The sequence below is a fragment of the Perognathus longimembris genome, chromosome 16 (genome assembly GCF_023159225.1).
Source record: "Perognathus longimembris pacificus isolate PPM17 chromosome 16, ASM2315922v1, whole genome shotgun sequence".
Taxonomy (NCBI): Eukaryota; Metazoa; Chordata; class Mammalia; order Rodentia; family Heteromyidae; genus Perognathus; species Perognathus longimembris.
The window spans coordinates 32,999,510-33,019,627 of record NC_063176.1 but is presented as its reverse complement, the minus strand read 5'-3'; the positions used below and the strand labels follow the sequence as shown (position 1 = coordinate 33,019,627).

General features: G+C 35.1%; 1 protein-coding gene across 2 annotated transcripts; it reads right to left on the bottom strand.

The window, feature by feature from the left end:
* Positions 1-1,837: 1,837 nt before the first annotated feature.
* On the bottom strand, positions 1,838-19,666 carry Yipf7 (Yip1 domain family member 7). 2 transcript variants are annotated; one of them, XM_048364639.1, is made up of 6 exons: positions 19,582-19,666; positions 18,035-18,151; positions 14,806-14,969; positions 9,591-9,736; positions 5,775-5,956; positions 1,838-2,219 (listed from the first exon to the last, which is right to left on the bottom strand). In XM_048364639.1, exons 2-6 carry the CDS (start codon positions 18,148-18,150, stop codon positions 2,057-2,059), a joined length of 771 nt encoding a protein of 256 aa, XP_048220596.1. In that variant the 5' UTR covers position 18,151; positions 19,582-19,666; the 3' UTR covers positions 1,838-2,056. The 2 variants fall into 2 exon arrangements, with proteins under 2 accessions (XP_048220596.1, XP_048220597.1); XM_048364640.1 differs by lacking the exons at positions 1,838-2,219; positions 5,775-5,956 and having other exon boundaries at positions 9,683-9,736; positions 14,782-14,969.
* Positions 19,667-20,118: the final 452 nt, after the last annotated feature.

Here is a 20,118-nt window from a genome sequence, read left to right as displayed (position 1 = left end):
TTTATGAAGCTAAATAATATCACATATGTACATATGTGTGTGCATGCAAATCTCCTTAAAATATGTCTGTAATATTTTGTTATTTTATTTTTAATTCTTAAGAATTTCACAGTTTTTCATGAGAAATTATCAAATAGAATTTATTCTTATTTTTACTGTTATGGAAATATTTAGTATTTTCTTTACACGCCTTTGTATATAGGCTTTATCATTTTTCACAGTAAATAGCAAGCCTTTTCCATATGTGATCAAAATATTTGATGGGCTAGGTATTGAAATTAAAATAAAATAAATTAAGATAGACTCTATCTTGTACATGAAGGTAATGCATGGCTAGTTGTTTTTATTTAGGAGAGGAACGTGTAGGATTGTGTAGAAGTCCCAGGTTTGATTGGTTTTTAAACATCTGACCTTTATTGTATTAAAAACCAATTGGCGTTATTAAGTATAAGTTGAATGCATGTGCCAAGCACTCAAGGGAAAGTGTTAGATAGAAATGGAGATTTGAAGTCATAAGTTTTAAAGCTATACAAGTAAGTGAGCTTAGCTATAAAATGAATACTTGAGATTTGAGGCTGAAAGGAAGAGGAAAGGACAAGGCAAGGAGAGTGTGAGCCACAAGCAGGACGAGAACACAGGACAGCATGACATTCAACAAGTCAAGCGAAGGAATGAATGCAACTGCACAGTAACCAGGAGAGGTGATGAAAGGAAATCAGTCGATACCTCTGAGAAGCCAAGGAAGAGAGAACAGAATTGATGGTTGGATATAGCAAGACATGTGTTAGGGCCTTGACAAAGGTGGTCTTTGTGGACAGAGTGATGAATTCCTGATTGGACTGTAAGAAAGAAGAATAGGAGATGTCAAAGTAAAGGCAGAGATAATAGATAATTCTTCTAGGACCTATTTTTTTCTTCTGAAAGGAACAGACATACCTAGACTTTTTTGTAGTAGAAGGTGGGAGAACATTTCTTATCCAACTCATTACCTCCCCCCTCTGTACTTATTGCCTTAATATGAAACTGTAACTCCTCTGTACATCACTTTGACAATAAAGAAATGAAAAAAACAAAGATGGAAGATACTATGACATGTTTTTGTACTGACAGAATGGTTTAAAAAATAGTGTTTAAGCATGTAGAGGGGCAGGCTATCGAGTAGGAAGTGAGAGGAGAATGGATAGGCCAAGTGCCCATGGGTTGATAGGTATGGTGACGGGAAGATAAGATAATTTTCTCTTAGCTATTTCTATTTTTCAATGAAATAAGAAGCAGTTAATAATGAGGAATAAAGAAGAGTGCTGAAGATTTGAGCAGCAAAGAGCTGGTTTGATTTGGTCCTTTTAGAATGAAAACGAATTTTATGTAGTGGGATTTGAGGCCAGTATAAAGGAGCCATTTGATAATCTGTATTACAATTACCATGAAACAAGTGAGATTTCCTCTGGTAACATTTCATCTACTCAGGAAGAAAATAGCAATGTACTTAGGATACAAGCAAAGGAGAAGTTATTGTAATGGACCACAGCATCTAAGTGGAGAGTGATAGTTGACTCCAATACATTACCTAAATGGCACCAAAAAAAGAGTTTTCAAAGTCAGTGAACTGAAAGGTAGCAGATTTGGAATAAATAAAATCTTACTCAACATACTCCTCAACTCTCAAAAAGTGCTGAACCGAGCAACTTCTAACCATAAGCATACAGTTGAACAATCATGGAACTTTCTCAAAAAGACTTAACTGTAGATTTCTTGTAAATGGCAAGCATATAATTTTATTCACTTATCATTTCTTAGAAATACATTGAAAGAAGAGAAGTATCCATCAGCATACTAGTACACCAGCCAAATTTTTTAATGTTTCAAAGCACCATAGTGAAAAGCAAAACATCATCTGAAAAAAACAGGCCATTAGAGCCCCATCCTTAAGTGTTGTTTATTATTCTCTCAACAGTAATAAAACAAAAACACATCACCAAATTTGAGTGCTAATCCCCTTTCAGAAAAATCTGAACAGCAAAGAAATAGAATCTTGGAAAGCCATCTCATGTACTCTTTAGAAAACTGTAAGGAGGGCAAAAAGTCCATACAGCAAGGCACAAGGGTAGGCAATGAGAAGCTGTTGTCCTTCCATGTCTAGAGCAGAAATGAAGATCTTAGAAGCTGAAAGACTACACCAACCAATGATGACCAGGGCTGACACAGTTCCCAAGGTGCCCCTGTGGTGAAGACAAAGATGATTGATTGCTTTATATCAGGAGAAAAAAATAAGACAATTGTGTCAGAGTTCTCTCTGGAATGATTTTGGTGTATTACTATCACTGTCATCATTTATAAAATGAGGGCGTAGACCTAAATGAATTCATATGGCCTAAGCTAGTTAGAAAATATTTGAGTTGAATTTACCATGGAGGCTAATATTTTAAACTGCAGTAAAGCTACACTTAGTGATAGCAGAGAACATTACTGACATTCTTTCTCATTTGTCAATATTCAAACGCCACCTCCTGATATTTCTCTTATATATCGTATTTGAGCTTTCTTGCACAGCAACAACTTTCCTTTCCCCATCTTCTTCACAAGTTGATTCACAGTGTGATAGAAAAGATAGTTACATTCCAACAGGGGGCCTAGATCCCAATCCTCCCATGTCTACTTGACAAGCTTCTCAAATAGCAAAACCCATCATAGCTTAAGTATAAAATGGAACAGGAAAGAGTATGTCTGTATAAACCAATGCATTATTGAATGAATATATGGTTACTATGTTCATGTGTAGGCCTTTTAAAATTGTTTAACCCAACCACCCTACAATAAATTTGTTTACATTGATATCTTCAAAATGTCACCATGGAAGCAATCTGTTCTTCTAACCATAGGGAGAATAAAAAGAGAGGCATGGTAGTGAAGAAGAGATTTCTTTCCTTGTGTGCAAAATAGAGTGATTTATTCTATTTGAAAGCAAGACACAATAGCTAGGAGATACCTCAGAAGACATATAGTATCCACTTTTAGAGCACTGAACTGAACTGATAAAACTTATGTAGTGCATCTGGGAATCAGACGCAGTGGTAGAGTGCTTGCCTAGTGCGCATGAATCCCTGGGTTCGATTCCTCAGCACCACATAAACAGAAAAAATCAGAGGTGGCACTGTGGCTCAAGTGGGAGAGTGCTATCCCTGGGCAAAAAAAGAAGCCAGGGACAGTGCTCAGGCCCTGAGCTCAAGCCCCAGGACTGGCAAAAATAAATGAATAAAAATAAAACTTGTGTAGTTAAGCAGGCACTAGATAAAGATCTAACTCCAAGCACGTTGCCCTTCCACCATTGAACTACAGCACTCTGCTCAATCCTGATTTGACTGTAAAGTTGTAGATAGTGTTTATACCTACTTTTAATAATAGTTACCTCCAAAGGTGAAAGTTTGCACACTGTAGTTTAGAATGCCTCACTGTATTATTAAACTAATATTTAAAGCATGTAACAAATACTATACTGATGTCCATTATAGGATTTTCCAGATCAATTCAATATATATGTTTCCACAAACAAAAATGTGAAATTATGGGAGGCAGGGGAAAAAATGAGGGTGGAGGTAACAAGTTGAACAAGAAATATACTCACTGCCTTACATATAAAACTGTAACCCCTCTGTACTTCACTATGACAATAAAGGAAAAAAATTAAAAATGTGAAATTATGTATGATTACTCTTAATGATACGCTCAAACTGCAGTTTTAATTGAATAGTATGGGTCAGATAGCTTATCCCCGCTTTGTATAATTTAAAGTATTTTTACATCTATCTGTTATTGTTTGGAACTTAAAACTTCTGCAAATGCCTATATGCTGAAGGCTTTTTCTGCACTACTATAGTTGGTGGCACTAAGGAGGTGAAGGCTGGTGAGTATCATTGGAAACATGTCCTTAAAGAGGATTTGGGAGCTCCTGGCCCATTCCTTTCGTTCACTTTGCTTCCTGTCTACCATGATGTCAGCAGTGTTGCTCCTCTGTGCTCTCCCTGCCATGCTACTCTTCCATGCTACACATCCTTACACCACAAAGCCAACGAATCATGGACTGAAACTGTGTGCTAAAACATTTCTTCTTCACAAATAATTCCTCAAGTACTTTATCATAATGATGGGACATAGATGAACACAGTCCTTTGGAATTTCAGGAGGAAAATCTTATGAAAAAGAAGCCCAAATTTCTGGTGAATTCCAAGTGTAAGAGTTATAGCTATTAATTTTTCCTTAATATTCTGAGGTCATTTATGATTCTCTAAATCTCACACTGGCTGAAAATCAGGTTTAAAACTTGGAATATTTAAATGGTGGATACTACTTTCATTCTTTTGCAAAATCATTACCTAACAAAACAGAAGTTCAGATTCTGTCCTGACAGGTCAAACTTCCTTAGAAAACTACCAAGGAAACAGAAGACCTTACTAAAGCAAACAATACAGAAATATGGAATTTTTCCATGGATAAGATTCAATAAATGCAAGTCATGCATTCCAGCTACTAATTTCCTATCATATTCCTCTTTTTCATGTAGAATACATAGTAATAAAGTGAGAGCCCGCTGTAAGTAATTCTTAGGACTTTTTTTTTGGAAAAGGAGATCATATTTAGACAAAAATATTTATCTCAGTCATTGTCAGTCATGTGCTGCAAATGATTGTTTCTTTTTAAAATATAGGCAAAGAGAAAAATATTTCATGGGCTGCTTATCTTTGTACTGGTAAATTCTTTATGTAATATCCCACCTATGTAGCATTAATAACTTCTTTTTTTTTTTTTTTTTGCCATTCCTGGAGCTTGGACTCAGGGCCTGAGCACTGTCCCTGGTTTCTTTTTGCTCAAGGCTAGCACTCTGTCACTTGAGCCACAGCGCCACTTCCAGCTTTTTCTGTTTATGTGTTACTGAGGAATGAAAGCTTCATGCATGCTAGGCAAGCACTCTACCGCTAAGCCATATTCCCAGCTCCTGTAGCATTAATAACTTAAGACCTAGACCATCCAAGAAAAGTATTCTAGTCATTTCTCCTTTGGATGTCAAAGAATGAGCACTGAAGGCAAGCGTTTACCTCCAAGTGGGTTTGGAACATGGGAGGTGACAAAGGACTATGAAATCATTGCTCTGGTGCTCTCTCTTTCACTAAACTGGTAGTGGTGTGTATAGCTCCTAAAAAGTACACTGCAGAAACATATGGATTCTATCCTTAGTAATAGTTTTGAATTTCAGATACAAACTGCCAAAATGGAGGAAGAAAAATGAAAAAAAAAGTATTGCCTGAGCATATATGCTATTAAGTTTTCTAGAATTAATATCCTCATCAGTGTTTGTGGGAATTCTACCCTGCAAGGAGCCCAGCTGAGAAAGAACACTTGCTGCCTGCCTCAAAGTGTGCCCAGGAGCTGAAACAATTTGTCAATGTTCAGCAGGTATTTACTCTTCCAAAATCAAATAAGTGAATTTTCTGTATTTGCTATATTACTCATGACAATACTTCAGAGTGAAGAATGTGGCAACTTAAAAAGCGCCAGTTGTAAGCATCACTCGGCCTAATTTATTATTTTAACCATGGAAAATAAGAACAGCACCTGAGCCTGACTGACCTACATTTCTGAGTCCACGTGGAGCTTTTAATAGACAAGATTTTCCAATTTCATTGACAAAATGATCAGAAAGCTCATAATGTTTGTGCAGGTCTGGTAGGCCTCGCCAATGATTGTGCATGTGAGGTGGATGAGTGTACACAGCCACTTACTGCAGTGAAAAGAAGATGGCACAGCTGGACAGGATGACCATGGGGAGAAGGCAGTAGCCCAGTACACTGGCCACACAGCCGTAGGACACCCCAGCAGAGCTCATCAAGTTCAGTAAGGCATACATCCCAAGGCAGCCGATGGCACTCATGCCGTACACGTAACCAAACTGAACTTTACCTGCCTGGAACAATGCAAAGGAAAGAGTTTGAATGCATGCCACACATGAGCAGAAACTGGAATGACAACAATACAGCGAGCATGTGAAAGCAGATCAATGCTTCCCAACCTCTGTCTTTGTAAGAGCATCATCAGGGAATTCTGGTGGGGAAACAACAACAACAACAATACTGCCTGTAATATGAATTTCAATCCTGAAAACAAACACCCTGACAATACTTGGGATGAGCAAAGTGCTACAGAAAAGATGAAATATTCCTTTTATCTCACATTGTATATAAGGAATACAAGTCACAAAGCAGAGCATCTTTCCTCATCATATATGTTGGCGAACATTGAATAAAGTAATAAAAGTCCAATTTAGTTTTGGAGCTCTATAACGCAGATTAGTACTACTGCCATTTATTTTTTTTCTAATTCTAATAAAAATTTGCCACTGAAATAGGAGACAAATATTCTCTTTGAACCTTAAACATTTTCAAGAGCCTTCCTGAAGTAATCTTTATTCCATATCTTGGCTTAGAACACTTGATTTTCCTCTAATTGGGAATGTTTTGTTTGTTTTTTGTTTTTGCAGAGCTAGGGATCAAACCCAGGACCTTGAGTAGGGTAGGCGGGTGATGTATCCCTAAGCTATATCCTCAGTCCTTATTTATTGAGACAGGGTCTCACTAGATAATTCTGGTTGCTTTGATCTGAGAATCTTTCTGTCGCTGCCTCCAGTAGACTGTAATTTATGAATAGTTCATACACATACTACTTTCCCTGACCATGTTCATAGTTAAATGGTTAAACCAATTAAATGGGCCAATAGCTTTACACTACTTGTCTCTTTGGGATTGCTATGGTTCAGATAGGTACCCTCAAGTGCCCATGTGTTTAAGACTTAGTCCAGCTGACTAAGTGCTATTATTGGACAGTGATAGAATCTTTAAGGGAGGGGGGTGTAGGAGGAAGTTATGTCACTCACAGTGAGCCCTAGAAAGGGATGTTGGGACTCTGGCCCCTTCCTCCTGCTCTTTTCTACTTCCTTTTTGTCATAAATTGAACTGGCCAAACCTCCCCCTCCAAGGTGCACTGACCTCAACAGAAACCTCTGAAACTGAATCAAAATAAACTTCTCTCCTTGTAACTTGGATATCTCAGGCTGGCAATGCGGCTTAGTGATAGAGTGCTTGCCTAGCATGCATGAAGCCCTGGGTTCAATTCCTCAGCACCACATAAACAGAAAAAGCCAGAAGTGGCACTGTGGTTCAAGTGGTAGAGTGCTAGCCTTGAGTAAAAGAAGCTCAGGGACAGTGCCCAGGCCCTGAGTTCAAGCCCCCGGACTGGCCAAATAAAAAGTTGGATATCTCAGGTATTTTGTTACAGCAATAGAAGCTTGATAAACAGTTGGTAAACATAAATAAATCAAACATATTTGGCACTTAAAGCGGTTTTCTTTGGCTTTCTTACTCCAATCTGAAGAAATAACAATAAAAACAATAAAAAACAATAAAAACAATAAAAAAATTCCACAAGGTGGTTAATATTACTCATAAAAATTATGTGTTTTTGAATCTTATATCTCGAGACATATTAAAAAGATTTGGGGGCTGGGGATATAGCCTAGTGGCAAGAGTGCCTGCCTCGGATACACGAGGCCCTAGGTTCGATTCCCCAGCACCACATATACAGAAAACGGCCAGAAGCGGCGCTGTGGCTCAAGTGGCAGAGTGCTAGCCTTGAGCGGGAAGAAGCCAGGGACAGTGCTCAGGCCCTGAGTCCAAGGCCCAGGACTGGCCAAAAAAAAAAAAAAAAAAAAAAAAAAGATTTGGATGTTAGTTCTTAATTTAGTTTTGCTTTTATTGATACATGTTTGTACCAACTTATAAAATGACCATGTAATTCTAGACGATGCCCAGGGAAGAATTAATCTAGCACCATATTCAGAATTCAATCATACATCAATTAACATACAGTTGGGATTTTAGAGAGTCCTTATTATTCTATATATTACTATAATCAATACTGAAATCACACCACTTAAAAATTCAACCACTAACACATAAAAGATTCAGAAACCATACTTTCAGTTATTTCTCATAATTTCAGAAACTAAAGGAACTTTATCTGTCACCTCCCTACACCTAAAAAGAAAAATGTAAAGTCAAAAGTCCAACATCACAGTTATAGGCAGTTAGGGGTACATCTATTCTTCTTGCTTCCAGTTAGGGTTTCTTTGTGTCTATGTTTATATTTATATCTTATATCTAAAATACAAAATATTAAATGGGTTCAACTAACTCACATCCCAGAGGGATCATCATGAGATTAATAGTCCTTTAAGGGATGGTAGCAGTAATATTTTCTACAAAATAAACCCCAAACTATTCTTATATTATAAATGACTTGAGAAAGTAAAGTGAGTTAATTCATTAAGTTTACTGTTTCTGACCTTGCTTGAGTAGCTTAATCCTAGATTATCAAATCACTAAAACAAAGAGAGATGGGAGGTTGGAGACGTGGGTGAAAACTCTAGTTCATTCTCAGTTTATCACTAAGCTTTGTTATCACTATACAACCTAATCGATAAATACAGAGTAATCACTGGCCACTGTACCATACAGAAACTAGGTTGTGCTTACTATTTTGACTAAGAAGTTAACCAAGAAAGGTAAAATATATGTATGTGCAAATACATTTTAAACTAATTTGAACATTATGGCTATGTTGTGGGACATTTATTTTTATGAGGAATGGGTGGCAGGATGAAGGAGATGAATGAATCACTATTTTTAAGCACATTTCCTAGAATCTTTGATTTCCTATATTATTCCCCTTCCAAGTTTATTTCATTGTGCCTTAAAACTATGTTTTACAGCTACTTGATCCTCTTTTCCATCTCTTTTTAATTCATTTAAAAGAGAACAATTAATTTCTTCCATTGTATAAAAATCCTTTGATCCTTTCCCATGTTTATTTTTCTTCCTTTATATAATGAAACAATTTTCTGAACTATGAACTTGATTATCTTCTAAACTTAGGTTGAAATGGTTTTTTTATGTTTTTGGTAATTCTTAACATTATTTCTCTCTATTAAGAAAAGAAACATAAGACATAGGCTGGAGGCAGGAAGCAAACATCTTCATAGACAGCAGAGAACTAAGATTACTGGACAGTATGCAAGCTGATTAAACACATCTTAGGTTATCATCACACCTACATTTATGTATAGTTACCTAAAAAATAGATTATTAGAAATACTCTTGAAGTATACCACAGCAAAGAAAATTATGACCAAAGAGAAATGTTCAGTGTCACTAGTCCAAGAACTTATATTTCCTAAAGTCACATGTGTTTTTTTCAAAAACAATTCCAGATTGAGTCTTTTCCTAGCAATAGGAAAGATATAAATGATCAGATCACTTGGGGATTTCATTCTTAAAATCATCATTCAACATATTTTTCTCTTGTAACACACAATGCAAGTTCTTTTTGTTCATGAAACATGTCTGTCTCACTAAAAAAAGTCATGAAGTAAATAATTTTCACTAGATAAAGCAACATATGCTCCATTCTTCTTTACGATGACCTCTTCAAACTCAATATGGATTAAGGCCAACCATTAAAGTTAAGTGTCTGGGATAGTAGATTACCAGAAGCAGTGTGGCTCCCAGGGCTATGCAAAATAGGATGGGTCCAGTGAGGTCTGTTTCATTCATAATGCTGCCATCTGCTGGCTTCATTGGGTTTAACACCGTCAAGGTTTTTTGCCATATATGATCAAAATTTATTCCAAGTTCTGCAAAAAGGGGGAAATAAAGACATAAATATTTTTAATGAAATTAGTAAAATTTTTATCATATTTGATTATCATACTGTGCATTTAACCTGGGTGTTACATTTTCATAATCTCAAGGTCTAGATAACCTCTCATCTTTAAAACAAACTGAAAGAGGAACTTTTGCTGAGGAATTAAAAAAAAAGAATTTCACAGAAAAAAAATACCATAAAGAAAAATTTTCTCTGCATTATGCAGCAAAATGTAAGTTTAAAACCAGAAAGCTGATATAGTTTGGTGCAAAACAAAATTATGGCTAAGAAACTCAATACCTCCTGCTGTCAATTTAGATGTCTCTGTTATTAACACTTCTAAAATCCTGCCATATCAACAATGGCATAAGTTATTAATCAACAGTCTAGATTATTCTGACTAATGAGGAAACTAATTTTGTATTACAGGGATGAAACTCAACAAAAGGAAAGGAGAGGGCACTTTTTGCAAGGAAAATTAACCATAATATGCATGCATACTTTTATAAAGTCAATGCACTGTGAGAATGAATCAATGTACTCAAAAAATAGATTCTTGAGAATAGTCCATCTTTCTATTTTAGGGGTAATCGTGTGAGAATAAAATATCCTGATATGAGCTCAATGGCCATCAGTCCAGAATCATTTAGAAATTTCTAATATTTTTTTCAGTGCCTACTTTCCAAGGAATTCTCATCAGTAGTTACATGCTCTTTAACTGAGCCTAAATTTTCCAATTTTCCTCCTAAATTCATTTATATATTGAAATCAACTGTCCTCCTCCAGTGACTGTCATGATCAGCAACCATATTTCAGAGACTAATTCAGGCTTCTGGTTTTCTTTTGTACACAGTGGATCAAAGGCAGGGCCTGTCAGTCATGTCAGACCTGCTCTCTGGCCCTGAGCAGTATGCCCAGCCCTCAGATTTTCCTTTTTTAACATAGAGTGGCAAAGTCCAACTAACTGCCCTGCAAAGCTGACATTCTGTATATAGCAAAAAATTAGATGTCTAACTATCATGATTCAGATGAGTCTTTAAGAACCCAGAAATTTTCAGAGGTTCAGCCAGATACCAATGTGAATGGGATACAAGGAGTATTCATTATCCTTGTCACACCTCTCATGTGCACTTCCAGTTTTTTCTACATATGTGGAGCTAACAAATGGAACCCAGGGCTTCATGTATGATGCGAGGCAAGTACTATACCGCTAGGCCATATTCCCAGTCCAATTTTGACTTCTTAATAATTATATTTTCACTATTAACCACAACAAAATTGCCCTTTATGTATCCCTTTAAAAGGTTATTTCTAAGAAAATTTGGAATAATAGTCAAGAATCCCACAGAAACTGTCTTACACTTTAAAATATTGACTGTATATTTATTAATAGTATAATAGTATAGCAAAATCATTGCTGATTTCTGTTATTTATTTGATGACATAATATCTGCATATTTCAATACTGATTCATGAAACAGTGAATATAGGATCTATTTAATATTTTTCTGTAAAAAAAACTTGATAGTTTTCCACTGATACATATTTCCATATATTTTTAAAGTATAACGTGTGTGAAAGAGATTATAAATTAATCTCATACAAAATAAAAGATGAAACTATTGTAAATTTTGATTGGCAATTGTATTGTGTTGCTGTCATCTAGTGGTCATAATGTGTAAGATATATGCTGAAAGTAAATTAAGATCTTTATTTTTTATGCAAATTGTGACAATGACTTTTCATTTATAATCAGCAGGTTATGCCACAACTACCAAATATCAGTAATCTCTCTAGTTTGACACACTTGACTTGTGGATAGTCCTTTTATTTGTGGAAGCTTGAGTTGTTTATTCAGTTGTATAAGAGGAATGTTTTAATGTTAGCTTCTATGTTAGCATATGATGCATCCTATTCAAGAACAATTCTAACAGGCTTCATTCCTCTGCTTTTGTATACAAATACAAACTACATCACTTATGTTCACTGTCATTTGCATTCTCCATTTCCTCTCCTCATTAACTAGCAAGACTGATTGTACTTCCCTGTCATCCATTTATTCTTTCTTTTCTTGTTCTTCTTCTATTCCCTCCCTCCCTCTCTCCCTTCCTCTCTCTCTTCCTCCCATCTTTCCTTACTCTCCCTCTGTTTCTGCCTCTGTCTTCTCTCTCTCTCTTTCTCTCTCTCTATCTATCTTTTCTTTCTTTTTTTTTTACAAGAGGGTTCACCAAGGTATTTCATACGAAGATACTTCATAGCTTTCATATAATATAAATATTATATTTAAATTACAGTAAATCCCTCTGTTGCTCATCCCTACCCTGTATTTAAAACAGTTTATGATTAGGAATGTTGGACCATGCTGCTGTGGCGGCTTCTTCTTCTTCTTCTTCTTCTTCTTCTTCTTCTTCTTCTTCTTCTTCTTCTTCTTCTTCTTCTTCTTCTTCTTCGTGTGTGTGTGTGTATGTGTGTGTGTGTGTGTGTGTGTGTGTGTGTGTGTGTGTGTGTGTGGTGGGGTTTGAATTCAGGGCCTTGAGCTCTTGGTTGGCTTTTTTTTGCTCATGATTGGTGCTCTGCCACTTGAACCACATCTCCATTTCCTTGACTATTATTCTTGTACATGCATTTAACATATTGGACACTATTGTTCTTATATAAAACCAAACACGATTAGTTTACTTGACAAGTAAATGACATGGACTATTCAATATTATAGCTGCATTATTTTATAGGTTGTTTTGTTATATGTTTGATTGAAAACTATGAAATCTTATTTATCATCTTATTCTGGAAATGTGCTTATGGCTTTTTCTTATCTTTAGGCAGGTCCTTTGATTTTTATAAATTCACCAACCTAAAGGATACTTTCAATCAGAATTCTAGACATTTCATAAATTCTAAATATACAACTAAATAGATGCTTACTCTTATATATTCAGTAGATGTAATAATGAAGTGATAAAGGACCTATAATTCATTCTGAGCTATATGAAATGAGATGAGAAATCTATGTCTTCTTAAAAGTCAGACATGGGGGGATGGTGACATATAAGAGTATAGTATAGAAAAACAAAGGCATTTCAGATAACTAGAAAAGTATATTTTCAGTACATGTTGTAGAAAAATGTCCATGAACGATTAAAGGTACAGATAAAATTAAAGCCTTATTTCACATAGTTAAGGTAAAACAACTCTTGAATAAAACATCTAAACAAAGAGATAAAATTAAAACTTGTAAATCCACTAAAGGATATCAGAAGTATATGAATCTAGGGAATAGATTTCAAACAAAATATCAATAAGAAAGAAAAGTTCTAAAAATACTCCAGATTTTAAAGTTTACTGAAATTTCCATATGCCTATAGGCTCATGGGAAATTTGATGTCCAACACAAGGAGAAAACATACATATATGAGGAGTAACCAGTTAAAGAATAGAAGGAGGGGCTGGGGATTTAGCTCAGTGGAAGAGCACCTGCCTGGCCAGTGCAAGGCCTGGAGTTTGGTCCTCAGCTCTGGGGTAAAAAAACCCAAAAAGAATGGAAGGAAATATTCGAGTGCTTATGGAAGTCATGTCCTCTTCATAAGAATTGAAGTTTTATATTTTCTAAATTATGTAATGAATATACTTAGTTGGTAGTTTATTAAAAGCACAGATAAGGGAGCCTAAGAAATGTCTCCTGAAAGTAGTTTATAACTTTCAGGAATTTATTAATTTCAGAGAAAAACATAATGAACTGGTTAAATATATATACCTGACCAAAAGTCTCCTTTAATGGCCTTTTATAGAATCAACAAATCAAAAAGAATATTTTCTATGCAGATACAAAGAGTGTAAATTATTCACTTTTCACATGTATTTTTAGAAAAAGGAAGAAGAATGCATTAATTCCAGATGAATGGGTATATCCATATGAATGAAATGAAAATGGTTCTTTGATATAAAATATCATAGATTATAATCTATTTCTTATCACTTGGCTTCAAATAAATGACCTGTGTATATGACAGCATTGGTATACTTGTTGCTGAAAATTAAATCAATTTCAGTTCAATTATTTTTTTTAAGCACTCATGCTTCTGAAATCACACTGACATTCTTAGGAGCAAAAAGTGTGATGGAGTGCAGTAGGCCAAAATGATAACAATAGCAACAACAACAATGAATAAAGTTTCGGACATCTCTCAAGGACTTTAAGCTACTAAATCCTCAGAATCTCTCCCAATAGCAGTACTACGCCCCATGGTCACATTCTTCTCTGCCCAGCTCTTCTAAATGCAAGAGGGCACATGTAAGTCAAAGAATAAAACCTGGCTTGTTTCCACTTCAGCAACAGGAAAAACCTGGGAAAGATTGAGGGAAGAGGTGACATTGTCCAAAAAGAAATGTACTAATTATCTGACTTATGTAACTGTAACCCCTCTGTATACCACCTTTATAATAACTATATATATTTAAAATATAAATATCATAAATAATATATTATACTATAAATCATAAGATATAAGCATATAATATTTATATATTTTATGGAAATGTTGTTATTTATATATTATATATTATTTATATATTATATATTAGAAAATATATTGTATTTTATTTATGTACTATATTTAAGATATATATATATATAAAATCCTAGTCTAAGTAAACTATCCTGTTTGCTCTTAGGCAAACATTGCAAAAGATTAAATATGCTGTTAGTAATTGGTTCATTAATTGGAGTCGAAAGAGTGGTTGCTTTGATATTAGCAGGTGGTCGTAAGATGCATTGATTACTTTTCAAATGTAGCCAGCAAGTTCAAATTCAAGAAATAGTGAAGAAATATTGAATAACTTCAGCAGCACCATAGTATAGCATATATTTCCATATTTCCCTATACAAACATGCAACAAAGGCTCATTGCTTTATGTGTCATGGTTGGGTAAACTCTTGTAATATGTGGAACAACTACACATAATACATTGCATGCAGCATGCTGACAAGACATATTAAGCGATAATTATTGCTATTATTCTCTCAGCTATACACACATTAATAACATTTCCTTAACTTATCTTCTAGCAAAGGAGGCTCTTCATCAAAACTCTCAAGGTAAGGAGATTGTGGATAACAATTTGCATTGGAGGCTGGCTGAAAAAATTGTCCTGTGTGACCCAATGGCAGCAGCATCTCTGGAGGAGCCGGGGAGCTGAGCTGAGGCTGCTCACAGGCTTGTTGTCTAGACAGAAAAAAAAAAAAAAAAAACACTGCTGTTTGTACATCTACCAAAGGAATATAAATCAAGACGGGAGCGTCTCATGTGCCTTATTTACCTACTTTAAGTGATTACATAGCCAGGTATTAATGGCTCACTCCTATAATCACAGTGACTTTGGAGGCTGCTATCTGAGGATCTGAGGATCTGAGGAGCATGGTTCAAAGCCAGCCAGGGCATGCAGCCCTCTCTCCAATAAAGCAACAAAAAATCAGAAGCAGAGCTCTGGCTCAAGTGGAAGAACACACTAGCTTCGAGCATAAAAGTTCAGGGACAGTGCCCAGGCCCCATGATTGACAATAAATAAATAAAATAAAATAACTGATCATGAAAAGGCTTCTAGAAGGAAAGTCTATACCAACCCATATTATCTTAGCATGTGCAATGTGCTGGACCCAATTACACACACACACACACACACACACACACACACACACACGAATTATATGGAACTCATAGATATATGGAATAGATATATGAAAACTCTATCGAGTTATATTGTATTTAAATTTCATTTTTCAAAAGAAATACTGTTTTATAGACACCAAACAATTTCCCAGCATCAAGGAATGTGGGCACCTGTAGGAATCAAGCATTATAGGTGTTAGCTTCTGGCTGAAAACTCTGAGCAGTATTCTGCTCCTGTATAAGGAAGAAGAAAGGAAGGAGGGGGAGTCAGAACTGATTGGTTAGTGATAATCTGCTAATTTCTACATGTCACAATAACTATCTCCTGAATGCTCAGTATCTTGTTTTGATTTAGTATATATTATTGAATTATTCAATGAACAAATAAGAGATCAATTTCTGCAATTCCTCTGAGGCACATTAATAAGTCACTAACTTAAGTTGCTGTTTCTTGTACTTCCTAAAATGACCACAGGTAAAAGCCTTCCTTTATTTTTGAGCCTTTACTGTGTGCATTGGAATCAAGGTGTTGGATTAAAATAGGAAGCATCTGAAGCAGGCTAAATCATCATCCTAATTCAGTTTAATTATAAGCCTCTCTCATTTGGTTATATTAATTTCTACCTCTTTGTCCTCTTGATTTCCAGAAACTGTTGATAATGAATAATCAAAGAGGAAAATAAATTTCAGTTGGGTGAGATAAGGAGAGAATACTGTGATGCCTAGGTCCTAGCTTGAAGTAAGACCCTAGAAAGTTTTGTCTTTCTTTAGTTGGGCCTTTCACTTCATTTCACTATGAAAACATATGTGATACCCAAGTATGTATATGCTGTTTGGAAAAACAAATAGATAAAATGACTAGAAGTTTGTTTTTGTTTTTTTGCCAGTCCTGGGGCTTGAACCCAGGGCCTGAGCACTGTCCCTGGCTTCTTTTTGCTCAAGGCTAGCACTCTGCCACTTGAGCCACAGAGCCATTTCTGGCTTAGTCTATTTATGTGGTGCTGAGGAACTGACCCCAGGGCTTCATGAATGTGAGGCAAGCACTCTACCACTAAGCCATATTCCCAGCCCCTAACTAGAAGTTTTGAGGCAATGGATTCCTTTTTATAAAACAGGAGAAGACTGGTAGGAAAAAGAAGCCTACAGAATATTTCTCATTAGAGATAGGATGGTTATTCTGTAGTAACAATATCATGGTATTCCTTCTGCCTCCAACACATGTTATAATTTTTATTGTGAAAGCATGACATATGAATAGCTTTCTTGTATGTAACATGGGTATCATAGTAGGGTCAAGTTAATGTATAGTTGATTTGTAAAGTTTAGTAAGTTAGTTTATAAAGCTCAGAATAATTTTTAATACATGCTGCAACCAATAAATTAAGAAAGTTGAAGGTTATGACCCTTTCACTCGTCTACACACATGATCATAAAAGCAACTGTATAATCCAAACCAGATAGGTGAATGGACACAGGGAGGCACAGCCATTTCCTATATGCCATGTATCCATACATCAATCCATATTAATATATATGATTAATATACCATGATTTTCTTTACTACAGACCTCTCTACATATTAACATAATTTTTATTTGTCAGTCATGGGTGGGCCTTGAACTCTGGGACTAGATGGTGTCCCTGAGCAATTCAGCCCAAGACTAGCACTTGAGCCACAGTGCCACTTCCAGTTTTCTAGTGGTTAATTGGAGATAATAGTCTCACCGACTTTACTTCCTCGACTGGCTTTGAATTCCAATCCTCAGATCTCCATCTCCCGAGTAGCCAGGATTACAGGTGAGAGAGCAACCATTGCTGGCACTAACATAATGATTGGCAATTCCACACAGTGGATATTACTCATATATTTATGCCTCAAAGACAGAGAAATTCTTGCTGATGTCATGAAAATAAGCAATGCTAGAGCCAGAATTGAAACCAATTCTCCTAAACTTAAATACATATTTTTCCATTATTAAAGATAAATAGCAAATTTTTATTAATTTTTGTTTTGTTTTTCAGCTTAAATAAAATTTTCTCTTCAAATAACTATTTTTAAATATGTTCATGTCAGTTCCTTCATAGCAGGTTCAAACTAGCTGTGGGTTACAAACGAACAGGTATACCCCTTCCCCCAATGAAATCCTAAATTTCATGAGGAAAAAGATGCTAGATTTCTTCCATGTTGGCTTTGTGCTCTACTTTTGACACAAATCATATTTTATAAATGTTTAGTAAATTAAATGAAAGTTCTTTTTCTTGTAGTGTAATGAACAATAACAGATGAAAAGAAAATTCTCTTTTTGTAGTGCCTGTGTGCAAGATCTGGTAAGAGCTTTTGAAAAGAATAAGTAGGCCATTTGCTTGGCCTAGGCCTCAAATCATAAAGGACATTCCCAAAGCAAAGTTTCACTGCCCTCTTGTGCCATATCTTTTAGGATACTTTTCTGAGATATGCTTGGGAATAACTTTGTCTTTTGCCTTAAAATATCTCCTAGCCTGAAGCCCCTTGTGATATTATTACTATTGTTCAAATGGAAACAATATAAACTGTGTTAAATGTCAACTCCTTTGTACAACTACTTGAAGACAATAAAAAATAAATAAAATAAATTACCTACCCACTAGATCCATAAAGGTCCTCATATGTACCAGAAGCAGTATAACTCTGCTCCTGATTATCAATAGTATAATTTGATTGGTAAAAGTCAGTGTTGAATTGTTCCAAGTTTGACATCCTGAAAAAAAGTGCTTTATTAAGTCCATGAGTCAATACACTTTTGTGAAATTTACAAAGATTAATTGATTATATGATTATGGCTAGATTGCTATCAGAGAAGCAGGAAGAATAAATAAGTATTGGGGAAAGCATGGAAAGGTATGATAAAAAGTCACTTACAGACAGATACTGGTAGATAACTTCCCTAATTTCAGCTACTAAGAAGACTAAGAAAGAGATAAGGATCGTGGCTTAAGCCTGCCTAGGCAGACAAATCAGATTCTTATCTCCAATAAACCAGTAAAAAGCCAAAAGTTGAGGTATGGCTCAAGTGGTAGAACACCAGCCTTGAGCTGAAAAGGCCAAGCAAGAGCACAAAGCCTTAAGTTCAAGCCCCAGTACAGGAACCAAAAAGAGATAGAGAGTGAAAGACATTTACAAAGCAGGTTATTGTCAGCTATTTTTGAAGTCTTCATAGCTCTAATTTGTGACTGACAAAATTGATTTTATCTAATCTAAAAGCACTTACATACTTCCCCCAGATACATTATTCTTTGGAGTTGGAAGAAAAAAAATTTCAAACATGGTACACATTTGAAAAGTTTCCCTTTAAGCAATGTTAGCTTGGTTTTTTAACTGTTTCTTACACAACAGAGCCCCAAAGTAAATAGTTTATAATAATAATAATACTATTTTGATTTTACTAGAGATTTAAGAGTTGCTTACAGTCTTTCTTTTCTGCTCTCCAAAACAGGAAATAAACATCTATAAACCCACTTTCTAGTTGTACTTGAGTATTCTTTATAAGCATTTAGGACATTTTCTTCTTTTGCCCAAGATGCAGTACCTGGTCTTCTGGTTGACCCAGATAGAGAAAGTGCTAGAAGTGCATGACCTTGGCTTAGAGCTTATGGGTACAAATACCCATAAAAATCTTAGCAGCAATCTCTATCATCATGATCATCTAGGGCATACTGTTGAATTTCAAATAAAGCTGCATAAGCAACCTTAACTGTAAGAGCTTCATTAATCAGAAATATTCAAGGAATAATTATTAAATATATCAAATTTGTTCAGTTCATTTAAAATAAAGAAAGCTTTTCTAAAACTAGATGCTTCAATTCACACATCTGATTTAACAAATCAAGGTTTTTAAATTAGTAATACGTATAAAATTAGCTCTGAATTATGTAAACTGAAATCAAGGTTTAGTAATAAATCTTTTATTAACTTATAAAGAGCTTGAAATTTAATAGCATACCTTTCTAAGTCCATGATATATTCATTATAAAGCAAAAAGAATCATTTCATTCAAGTGCACTGACTTTTCATAACACGCAAGGCTTTATGTAACTTGGCTGTAGAATTAGTCCTTAAATAACCCAGTTTTATATTTTATTTATGTGCCAAGTCTTCTAGAGATCCAATTTTTTTTTAAATGACACATACCTCTGTGTATTTGATGAAGGAATAATCTCCAGCAAATGTTTCTTTACTTGAGAAATTTAAAGCAAATCAGTTGATGAAAAGACGAGCTGGCTATATTTAAGTTTCTAAATTTGTACTCTGACACTCTGAACAGATGCTACAGCCAAAAGAAAAGCCTGCCAAAAGCCAGACAGTGTCTTATAACACTTTTATGGTTTACAAACATAGCATATAACATATAGACATAAATTTGGTAATGTGCATAGAGTAAAGGCATTTTCCTTATGTACATGTCAGCTACACTCAGAGGTAAGATCATTTATTTGAGGCAAGCAGGGGGATATAAGTGATTCAATTCTTCTTCTTTGCTTTTCAACATAGATAAAAATGTAATAAAATGATCAAAATATGATGCCGGATCTTAGCATAAAAATTTCAGCACCACAATGAAAATAACATCCTGTCAGTCTTATCCAAATCTGAAATATTCAATTATGTGAATAATCTTTAAGACGACTATATGATCTGTCTCTAAAGTTTTTCTTGCTTCTTACTCCT